This window comes from Vollenhovia emeryi, unplaced genomic scaffold (assembly GCF_000949405.1).
Source record: "Vollenhovia emeryi isolate VEMERY1.0 unplaced genomic scaffold, V.emery_V1.0 DF939236.1, whole genome shotgun sequence".
Taxonomy (NCBI): Eukaryota; Metazoa; Arthropoda; class Insecta; order Hymenoptera; family Formicidae; genus Vollenhovia; species Vollenhovia emeryi.
The window spans coordinates 58,171-70,786 of NW_011967130.1; the positions used below are offsets into that span (position 1 = coordinate 58,171).

Consider the following 12,616-nt stretch of genomic DNA (forward strand, 5'->3'; position numbering starts at 1 on the left):
TCTCTTTAATAAGCTTCCGTACGTCGAGTTTCCCCCTTAAAATTTCACATGCAGATTACCATTTAACTTCGCATGAAATATCACAGAAACTGGGATACGCGCGACTCTTATCTTCCCTCTGACGTCGTTCTTGGCGCGGTTTCTTTGTTTTTAACTTTCTCAGCAGTTTGCGCAGACTACACACAGCCTCCTTGATACGCTCGCATATAATGCACAAGCATCCTCGAATCCGAGGTATGTCTGATCTGCCAATTAAAAGTCTCGTAAAACCTCATTTTATATTCCTCGCAATGATGCAATGCTTCATACTGCAGTCCTCGTCGTAGCGGATGAACTTTCGTGCTGGTCCTGTTCCTGTTTGCGCCGTTGCGCGTTATATACACGGTTGAACTATACAAAATTAATTTAAATTAGATTGACAGGCAAAATACTCGTAATCTATTACTAAAATTCGTATCACGTACACGCGCGTTCTATCCAGTTTTAAATTGCGCGAAGCAGTTGGGCATCAGCCTCGGGCGGCCTCGAAATTTCAACGCATTCCGAATGACTGCCTCGATATTATCATTGTATCCTGCTGTTGGATTTCACATAGAAATAATTCACGGGCTTCACCCTCTTCTCTCTCTTCCCCTCTTGCTTGGTGTCACGCTGTCCTTTCAGCGGATTGCAGTCGTGTGCAGGTCTTTATTACCTCTCGCGCGATTCTCGGGGTCTTCCTGTTTACATAAAGCCGTTGTACGTAGATACACGCTGAAGACATTAGAAGTTTGCACGTACGGGCATGCAGTTCGGTGCTCATGCCGCACTGGTTAGCGTTAAACCAAGAGTTATGATATTCAGAGTGAGACAAGCCGGTCTGAGATAGAGTCGCTAACGCGCGCCGTTCCAATTTTGACTATTCCATCTTCCGTAATCTCATACACACGCCGGAAATAACGCTAATTACTTGTTATCTAATCTTATACCTTATATCTATAATGATCATATTATCTTATATCTGTAATTATCCTATAATTATCCTGAAACAGCGAACAACGCTTAACGCGGAGCGAACTCGCGATCACGGAAATATACGAGCGACCTGCGCAATCATTCGATAAAAAAAAAATGTCAGTGACAATCACATAACTTTTACAGTACAGTTATGCCTTTCGTATAAATGTTGCGTCGCTCAAACAGTTGATTTCATTCGCATTCAGCATTTATCAGCAGATGCCGGAGCCATATCGATCTTCCTCCTGGTTTCCCTTAGCTTTACGTGGGTGGAAAATAAATATCAGCCCCTCTCATACGGGCGAGAGTAGTCCCAAGTGAAACGCGCGGACATCTCGAGCGACGTGTGTGTGTCGTCGATCGATCGTCCGAGCTGGATTGTCACTATGTGAACTATGTTGAACGCGGTCTGCGCGCCCGGCGATGACGGACCACGCGTGAGGCTACATCACTATGTTACTACATCCGCGCGCCGTGTCGCCGCCCGTTCTCCACGCGTGACCGAGGTGACGACGAGGACGACGATGTAGCCGTCCGCGGGACGACGACAACGTGCCACGCACGACGTGCCGGTGGCTGGGAGTGGAAGGTCGCGCACTTGATGCGATGTGAGGTTCGTCATGAACCACCCCGCGACCCGGGACCCGTTTGGCTCCAGGTCGCCGGGATGCTCCTACCACACGTGGACCCCGCAGGTCGGTCCACCATGCAGGAACTGCCAGAGGCCGGTCTTGAGCCTGCAGCCTTGCTTGCCGCGACGCCCAGCGCTCTACTCGTATCCGTCCGTCCGAGAGCCGGAGCGCCGTCACGAGTGCCACCCGGATTTCCATCAAGAACGCCACCCGGATTACCTTCAGGATCATTACCAAGAGTATTACCAGGAGTACCATCGGTACGAACGTCCTCGACGGCAGCGGTCGTTCGAGGCGCTGTCGCCGCGTCGTCGCGACGTTGACATCGCCGACGGCCGGCCGGCTTCGAATCCTTACTACCACACTCATCCGCCGCCGAGCTCGTCGACCGGTTATCCCACTTATCCCCTTAACAGATCGGCCAGCGTGGTCCGCCTGGGCTCGCCCGGTGGATCGCTCGGCCAACGCTCTCCGGGAGCGCGCGTCGCGAAGCCGCCCGGTCTTGAACAGTCCCACCGATGGATCGGCGAGGAGACCAAGAGATCCTTACCGTTGCACGTCTACAAATATTATCTCGCGCACACCAAGGAGTACCACCGGCAAAATATCAAGGTAATTAACGCTCGTTCGCGAGGTCAACGATCGGCCGACGTGGAAGAAGATTAATTAACCCGGATAGTCGCTGGCACGTAGGCTACCCCCTGTAGGGGAGAGGACTTCCCGCCTAATTATTTATTTAAGTATTGCAACGTAATGTGTGTTGCGTAATAATTCGTTACCAAGTCAAAAATTTGCCAGCTTAATTGTGTATTACAATTTCCGATGCAATTCTGTATCGCGTACGTGTGGTGTATTGATTAATGTTTCTTGCAAAAGTTTTCGTGAAAGTAATCAAACTCAATTTACGAACGACGCAGTCGTTAATTCTCTTTAATTCTCTGACAGATGCCAGAGTATTTTTCGCATAGTGTGTATCATAATATTGAATGGAAATCACACGTCTTTGTCACGTCGCGCGTTGCGCGTGAGACTTTTTAGTTTTAATTTTTTTAATATTTTTCACGTATCTCGCTTATTTACCAAAGGATCAGATGTTTGTTCGCAATTTCGAAATAGTTTTATTGCGTTTCACTCTGCAGCTAGTTAAAATTTTACCGCAGTTGGAATTTTGTAATTACTTTAGCTTGCTACTTAATAGATTAACATCACATATTATGGGGTTTCACCGATTTTCAAGTTCTGCTCCAGCATGACACTTTCCACTAAGAAATCTTTAAATCTCTAAACACATTCGGTTACATTTGCACGATTATTATTGTAATTTTTAACTAAAAGTAACATTATTTTCGATTTATTTCATTCCTTAGGTGCGTCTGAGACGGAATATTAAAATAATTATCTTCTACCCGAGATTTAATTATCGGATACGTAGAAGCAGCACACTAATTAATCATCGTTATCTCGGTCCCCGCACAAATTTAAGATTCAGGCGAGAAAATGCATTTGCGTTGCTATTCTGCAGAAAGTAGTCCGAAGAAAGATCTCGGATAGAATCTCTATCCTAGCTCTATTCTAACTGGAATTACGGTTCAAGGATACTTCGCGTCGCTATACAATCAGGATATTCTATCCAAGCGTTACGTTTAGCGAGATGGAAGAACGGTCTGCATCACGGAAAAGTAAACAGAAAGGATTTTATTGAGTTTTTTCTTTCTTTTTTTAAATGAGTTGTTTATAACAATTATGCGATGTGTAGCATATTTGAAGGATTTTAATTTTCAATTAAGACCTCGTTAATATGACCATTTTTAACCGTTTAATTTAAAGTACACTTTAAAATAAGTCGTCTAATTTAAAATAAAATTTGTCACTAAAGGAAAGTAAAAGCGCGCTCGGCATAGGGTGACGACGCTATCTTTCTGTTAAAAATTGCAACAAAACGTATCCGTATTAATTTTCGTATAATATTTAACTTAATCGAAATTTAGGATACTGGGATAAGTGTGCTCTAATCACTATTACGATGAAATTACGGACTCATTTACACGCGCGTACATACAAACACGCGCGCACATATATTATAACACAGCTGCATATAATAAATCCACTTTATTTGAAATATACATGATAATTTAGGGAAAATATACTGCGGCAGGTAAGAGCAAAGCTTTGCAACGGAAATAAAATTCTGCCTGGTAATTCGTTTAGAGGTATTTACGGATAAAATTGTTGTTCACGCTCATAATCCACGCGTGAGTTTTCTATAATTTTGCTTTTGCTGTACACGGAATTCTATTAAAGTTACATTTTCGTTGTAATATTTACCGTCGGCCGTGCCGATCGTAAATTATCATAGCGTTGTCGCTATCGCGTATATTTACCGTACAAGCAAGTGCCCTTGAGTCTTCTAGTACCATGAAATGTGTGTGAGTGTAGCACCTGAGCGCGCCTCAAACGCTTCAAAGAGGAAAAGTCCGTGAGCGAACCGACATTTTTCGTCCGCATACTTCGTTATAAAATACAAAGTACTTAGTTCGCACTCGAAACGTTACGGCGTCTTTTCCATTTATCACACTCTATTTGTTATTAGAAACGATGACAAAGAGTATAATTAATTTGTCAAAGAGTGAAGCCCCAATTTTTCTTCAGCGATCCGCTCTTAAGTGATTCAAACAGTTTAATGAACTTTGACTAATTATCGGATGAAGTGGACTTTTTTTTTTATTAATTATTAAATATTAGGGTGGGGCTGTTATAACGAGATAAATTAGATGACTAAATTATGAAACATGGCTGACCCACTTAAGTAAGGTAAATCGCAGAGTCGGGTTTACAGACCCAAATAAAAGAATGAATGCATTTATCTTTCATAAAATCTATATTATACAATATTAAGTTTCATGTGGAGAGACCATATTGGTTTAACACATATGTACATTTACCACATGGTACATATTTGGACTATATGTAGATATATATACATATGTACAAGTCACTGTTGTAACAGTTATTTCAATTTTGAAATTATATGCGAGAATTGTAATCATCTGTTCTACATTTCTTCTATACATCAAGGTAAAATAGAAAAATAAAATTTAATTTGGCTACGCCAGGTACCAAATCCATGAAATACTTTAGCAGTGGGCCGGCCTAAGACAGCGATTTTTAATAATTAATAACTCGTTAACTATTGCAAAACCTGCAAAGTGGTACAGGACTTTTCGACTTACAATTAGTCTAGTCCACTCTATCCCACAATAAGCGTTGATGCGGGTATTACATAACACCCTGTATATGCAGTTATTGCATATTAAAAAACACACAAATATGTGTGTGTAGAGTATAAATTAAATATTTTAACAATTCTTTTAATTGTTTAAATAATTTGATGTGTACGTGTGTGATTGAAAGTATAGAAAGATATTTATTTCAATGCCATACACACACACAACTAGTTTACATATGTAGATAAAGTAAGTTAGTATTTTGAAGTGATAAAATTTCTATATGTATTTCTAAGAGAGTTATATGCCTTTAAAATCTGCAAAGCGTATTGAATGTTAATAGGAAAACAGGGTATTGTTAGTACAGTAAATATTATCTCATACGAGGAATTAACTACTACCCGTGAGAAATCAAACAAATAAATAAAATAAAATTTTCGAGAATTTCGTCTAAAAGCATTAACAGATTTACTTTACGTTTATTGTAGTAGATTTATATTGAAAAAAGCAACCAAATATTGCAATTATTTATATGTAATATAAACATTACAATGGGATCAATATCATGTTCTTGTATTGAATCAATGCATTTTTTTTTGTTACTATTAGAAAGATAAAAATATTGCTATCGATTTTATTTGATGTAAATTCAAAAAATGTTTTAATATTATTTTAGACAAGTATATTTTTAATATTATTTGATGGATCAAGTCAATTTTTTAAACATGCTTAATATGTTCGGTTCTGATTAAATTTTCTATAATTACTGATTCCAGTTTTGAAATATTATTAATAGTTACATAATAATATTTAATATCTTTCGGGTAGTCTCTTTCATATTATCAAAATATGTAATGTAATAATAAATTTAAAAAACGTATTACTTTTAATTAGATCGACGATAATGAAGCTGCCTGGTTATAATTATGATATCATTAGTAACTAAATCGTTATTGAATTTTTGCATTATATCTTTGCAATGAGATCTAATATCTTTTTCATTTACCTCCGGAAGAAAATGAGATATAAAGCACAAGCATAATTTAAAAAAATGTAATATTCAGAGATATAACGTTAACGAAGTTTTGCCTGGTTGTGAAAAATTAAGCTCGCGCAAATCTCATTCGCCAGAACTACAGTGACTAAACTTTTGCTTTTTGCATTGAAATTGTGTGGAACTAAACATTTTTTACGTTATAAACATTTGTATTTTAGTATTTTCAATATAAATATTGGATCGTATTGATTATTGCTTAAAATGGAATATATATTATATTTTTTCAAGCTTGAAATGAAATAGATATGTAACATCTAATAATATAAAAATTAATAGTTTGATAATATAAAAACGATGGCACAGCAACAATATAACAATGCTAATATAAAATGTTAGAACACACGTAACGATTTTAACTGTAATGATTTTATAGAATTAATTTAACGATGCTAACTATTTACCATTTTAACTTTTTTAGGCCGATTTCAACACATATAACTCTTTAACTAAACGAGCATTCAAACGATGTGAAATTTAAGCAATGCATTTCCGTTGCGTTATTGTGTTGGTATAATAGTGACTGTTTTTGCAAAAATCTAATTATCATAATATATTTCAATTAATTTAAGCCAATGATTTGAGCCGATATGTTAAAAAATACCATTCAAAGCATTTTATATTTATAATATCTTTTATTCTAATACTTTTGTTAAAGATATTTACATGAAATTTATTATCTGGAACATATTAATGTTTTGCAAAATTAATTTTTGCAATACTAGCTGTGAACGTAAAATCTAAAGCATTTATTCAAAATTTAAAAATCGTATTTCTATGTAAAGAGCTTTTCAATTTTAATTGCTTAAAATTTAATGAATAAAAGGACATATCGCGCTGAAACAAAACTAATTCAACTAGTAGCTCGGTTTTTCGTCGAATAATAACGAGACAACAGTTGGACGAGCAAGGATAGGGTAGGAAACAAATTATAATGGGTACATTATATAAGCGAGTTAAACCGTTTAGAGAGTTCGATTTATTCACGAGCGCGCGAGTGCTCGTGAGTACACGACGCGGACGGAGGTTGCGCGGACGCAACTACATACTCGTATTAGACTTGTACAGACTTATGCACTAATGCCTGTACCTCAGTTTTACTAGGATTCACATTTTCACATCTACACATCGATAAGTTCCAGGCTGCAGCTCACACAGCTTCTACAGAAGTCTGTGGTAGTACACATGATGTAAAAGTACAAGGTGAAACATTGCGCACGTAACCAATTTTTGGGGCCAATTGTTTATTGGTTCTTGCTGCATTCAACCGCAATGATTTGCAGTGTGAAGTTTTGGGGAAAATTTCTGATTGGTAACGAGTGCGCATGCACGAGAATGTTACACCTGGTGTAACTAAATTCTTGCATCATGGAAGTATCAGAGAAAAACCTGAGAGCGGCCACGCTGGCGTTTTCCTTGATACCGTTTCAGGAAACTATTTTGTGCGCCCTTACGTACATTTTTACTTTTAAAACTATTTTATTACGCACTTTCTGACTCTGCCGATAAAATTTCCACTTGGTGCATGTCTGTGCTATTCATTCTGACATCTAATTTATAAAATTTACATTGACTACATGAAGAAAGTTGATGTAAACATGCAGATAATTTATGTTAATGTACTTTTGAAATTCACAGCACAATCCTGAAAAATAGGCGTAGCATAAACACGCACAAAGTGGAGACTTTATCGGCAGTGTCAGAAGATGCATAGCAAAATAGTTCCGAAGGTACAAAAGGGCGTAAGGGCGCGCACAACAGTCTCCTGAAACGCCGGTGTGGCCGCTCTGAGGTTTCTCTCTGGTAGTACATACATACAGCTTGAAACTCAGTGCTTTGTATAGATGAGAAAAATGATGATAAAAATGCAGGTCCAGGCATTAATGAATAAGACTGTACATACAGTCGTGGTCAGAAAGGTTGTCCGACGTTTTATGATAATTTCGAAAATGCAGTCTATCATGCGAAAGATTATACCTTTGCTCACTTGGATACGTGCAGTGACGCGTTATTAGAGCAAAGGAATGATATGTACGAATATCCATGGAATGATACAAACGTGTATTCCGAAAACTTATTGTAAAAAGTTGGACAACCTTTTTGACCACGACCGTTTATTGCATATGAATATGGCAGACAGATAACAAAATTCCGCTGACAATTTTACCGCTATAAAAACCGAGAGGTATCGCTACTCGTTCAGTCTATTCTATCTGCGGTTTCGGCGAGCGCGTCGGATGCAGTGGAGGAACGAAAACCAAATAGGTAGGCGCATAGAATTTGAAGAATTTTCCAACTGGAATGGTAGACCACGTTTGTCCGAATAATTTGCATATTTTGCGGACTCGGATGCGGCCTGCAGGAATTCAAAAGCAAGGGAGACACGAGCGTATTAGACGACACGAAATAACGTTTAAAAAATCATAGAGGGTTAGTCAATTTTTACCAACGTCTAGTCCGCGTATGTGCAATACGTTTCGTGCGGCTTACGCAAACCGTCGGTATAATAATATGACTGAGCTTGCCTCGTGCAACGAATATCAAAATAGCACATGGTACTTTGGCTGAATATCAAGCATCTCTTAAAGCCGGCGTAACGAACAGGATTTCTGCTGCTTCTACTCTTCTATTCCGTTTCGGAGGAATACGTATACTCAGGATAACGATCCGAATTCGCGCACGGATCTCTAATACCACCTGATCGTGAAAAATGAAATTAAAAGGTACCAATTGCGTTTACACAATGCGCCTTGAAACGACGCTCGAAAAAGGAAAATGTAATTTCGCGCTGTATCGTCGTTACGTATATAAGTTTATTCCTTTTACTCCCACTTCTACGTATGTTATATTTTTGGTTTCTCCTGCACGCAACGAGCGCACATTTCTTTCGTCCGAAATGGGAAAAGTACGGCACAAAGAATATTATAATTCTAATAATAGCGCTGTAAAAATATATACTGTAATACTGTTTTGTAAAAATTAGATGAAATTTTTATAACTGTTTCGTAAAAATCGTATGAATGAAACACACAGTCACATACACACATCCACGTGCACAGAGTGTATGTACTCTTTAAAACATTTTACATAAGATCGTACAATTGTTTTAATATTGTTATATTAATTTTTGACCTGAATCATTTCCACAAATTGCTTATAATATATGTATAATATTTTACAAAATTTCTTGGTTTACTTTTATGTGATTCAAATGTAACGGGTCATATTTTTTTCGTGAATTTCATACTTTGACAGTAATATTTAATTTTTATGATACATTGCTGTACGATACGATACACGCATGGATTGACATTAACTTCTTTCCAATAGGCTAGCAAATTCGGAATATTTGTTGAATTGATGGCAAAAGTTAATCCTACAGAATATATGTTTTTTTAAAATATAGTAGCGATGGTATTTTTTGAAACTATTAAAATGGAAATGCAAAAATATAAAATTATGCTTTGAAGTACATTTTTCTACTGAATTATGTTATTTTGTAATTTTGCAAAAAGAACAAATTAAGTAAAAGCAGAATTTGAATGCAGTATAACAGGAATCATAATAAATGAATATTCATGAACAGAAACAATAATCAGATGTGGATCGATATAATTATATAATCATTTATCAGAGAATACAAATATTGTTACACACATACGTACAGACATACACGTACTCGTAAAAATTGTCGATATCTAGAACACATTTTCTACTTTACACATCTATTCATAACTCGCTTATTTTAGAGCTAGTTAAGCAGTACTGAAAACGATATAAAAGTTCTATCCAAACTAAATCTCGTATCTTGAAGTCTTGCGAGTGTATTCTGATTGCCATGTTGCCTATAAATTTAAAATTTACGGTGCGACGAAATGTTTCGTTTGAAAGAAATATGAGGAGCTCATCACGTAGCAGCGTGTATTTTTTTGGCTTCGAAGGCACCTTGCTTCGGCGAGGATCACGGAGAGTATCTCGTTCGATGTATTTGCGGTATCGTTAAGTTTATGGTCTCGTTTATGCAAGAGATGGGCGTTCATTGTAGGACTGATAGATCGCACCGCGTGTCGAACTTTGCTTGGAAAAGCCGATTTTACGACTTTCACTTAACCGAAGTTAAAACGACCGCTCGGTGCACGCTATAATGATGGCATAATGCTTCAACGGATTTGTATGTTAATCGGAGTATAATGGCCATCATAGATCTCTCTATATGGCTTATACCGCGTCCCATTCGTACAGCTTTGCAAGAACGATCTATAAACCACAACAATTTCTTTTTATTAATTAATTTGATATTGAAAGTGATAAAAGCGATAAGAATATTTTCTTATAAAAGTCCTTATACAATAAAGATACGTAGAAATTTAAAGTTATCAATATCTAGAAATTTAAAATTATAATTAGAAGTAATATAAATAAATAATTTTAGTAAAATTTTTAGTAAAATTACAGCTACCAATTGCAGACAGTTTACTCGAATAAAATGTGTACTTTTTGTTGACATATTCGCTGAACGAAAATTCGAATGCATTATTAAGGTTTTACGTAAGGAAGAATTGTAAACGGCTGTCTGTAAACGAACAATATGTAATACATCTTCGAACGTATTGTACTCATACTACACGTACTACGTTCGCAATTGTCGAACTAATAGCACGTGGCAATACAGCATTGCGAGTGCATAGTTTGACAAGATTATGAAAGCCATAATTCAGTTCTCCAGTGTAAGGAGCACACAAACTGTTCGTTGCTCCAATTATTGACGTTGAACGGTAGTTGCAGATCTGACTGTTGATCCATTAGTTGCCAACCTAAATACGACCTGTTTGTTGCAACATTAATTCTCATTAGATCGAACCTCACCTGCCCTTCGGACGTGAAAATTAGGCCATCCGGGATGCCGCATGTAAATTAGTAGTAGATATGTTATCAGACGTGCATGACATATACATGTGTTCCGTGACTCTTTGAGAATTAAACAGGACAGCGGGAAACTTTCGATTTCGAGTGCTGCTTAATTTTGTACCACATACATGACGATGTTTCTTAAACTATATACACGGAGAGAATTTTCTCTTGAAATTTATCCCGAAAATCATGTGGTCGTGGGACAACAGGGCAGTTTGAAGAGCTTGCGAGTTTTTTCAAAATTTTATCATACATTTTCTTTTAATAACATGTATGCTAAAATGTATACTAATTGTAAGTGTAATTTCTAATAAAATGTATGGTAAAATTTAAAAAAACTCATAAAATTCTTTAAAATGCCGCGCTGTCCCACAACTAAATAATTTTCAGGATAAATTTTAAAAGAAAATTCTCCACGTGTAGGTACGTATGTACTTTCTATCTATTTTTAAAAATATATTCCAGCAAATTTATTTTACAAGTAAGTGATAAACCGACTTTTTATTATAATAATATCATAGTTAAAAATTTGTTTTACGTAATATACTACACTCTTTATACTGCTGTTTTTATGCTGTAAGTCGGACCAAGTATCCTTCCAACTTTATTAATTTATTAAATAGATTAACATAGTCGACAGCATAACTAATTTTGAAAACAGCAGCATTATTAATATTTAACGTAACATGGAAGTTTGCATCGATTACATTTTATTTTTTATTCCATTTTATTTCACGAATTTATATTATTATGCGGTTCCCCGTTGTTTCTTCTATAATTCTATATTATGTATATGTGACGCGTACATGAAAACTGAAATATCTAAAACTCTGACCATAAGTTTTTTTACGCTAAATTTATTATCGTTGCACTATCAAATTCCCTACAATTCAAAATTTATTTAAGCTCCCATGACCGATGGCTTTCCGATAGCATTTGACATTTGCATGCTCAGTTGTTTTAATAAACTGTAATTGGAATCCTGCAATAATCTCGTACCGGCCTGATGGCACGATATACTTTCTATCAAAACATTTACTCGTGATTAGATGAAAGATGAGCTACACTTTAAAAGCATGACGATGCTGAAAGGCGCGTTGGACTCGTCCATTTTGTGAGGATAAAATTTAGGTTATTTGCAGAAGATATATCTACGTTTTAATACTATATGTTCATGGTCGTGATTAATCGATTGTCTGTTTTATATGAATAATTTAATAGTCGAAAATCCCAATTACACTTTGCTTTGATTTTTAATACATGCACTTCATGTCATACGTTAAAAGCATATGAAACGATATTTAAGTACCAACATTTATCATCCTCGTATTAAAGATATTTTCGATATGTCGCTTATCAGTGTACGATAGTACGATAATTATGTACAGAAGAAAATCTGCGCAACGAGACGTACCTAACGTTCTGAATGAAATATTAACTGGAATTCTCTTTCTGCGGATTAATATTGGACGTTGTTGCCACTTGGCTACGTTAAATATTTGACGTGTATAATTTGTACGCTGAAACAATTTGTTCGTTTTAACGTGATCCCGCGAGTTGTATCGGGTTTTTATTCCATGTAAAAATAATCCGAGCAGCTCATGATGTCGCGTAAAGATCAGTAATGTAAGCTATTGGAACATGCGATAATTTTAACTAACACGTGCACCGATTATTTCATATTTTTTCTCCGCCCACTCACGATAATCCACGGGCCTTAATTCCCTCTTATTAATAATTTCGAGTGTTATGCATCGACAGTGTGTGTGTGCGCGCGTTACACATTGCTGGCGGCGGTC

At 36.6% G+C, this 12,616-nt stretch overlaps 2 protein-coding genes across 11 annotated transcripts in view; both read left to right on the forward strand.

Moving 5' to 3' along the window:
* Positions 1–12,616, forward strand: part of LOC105560215 (peripheral plasma membrane protein CASK) — a 208,148-nt gene that overhangs the window by 53,815 nt on the left and 141,717 nt on the right. The window lies entirely within an intron of this gene.
* On the forward strand, positions 1,220–2,309 carry LOC105560213. Its single transcript, XM_012009112.1, has one exon. The coding sequence runs from the start codon at positions 1,617–1,619 to the stop codon at positions 2,292–2,294; it is 678 nt and encodes a 225-aa protein (XP_011864502.1). The 5' UTR covers positions 1,220–1,616; the 3' UTR covers positions 2,295–2,309.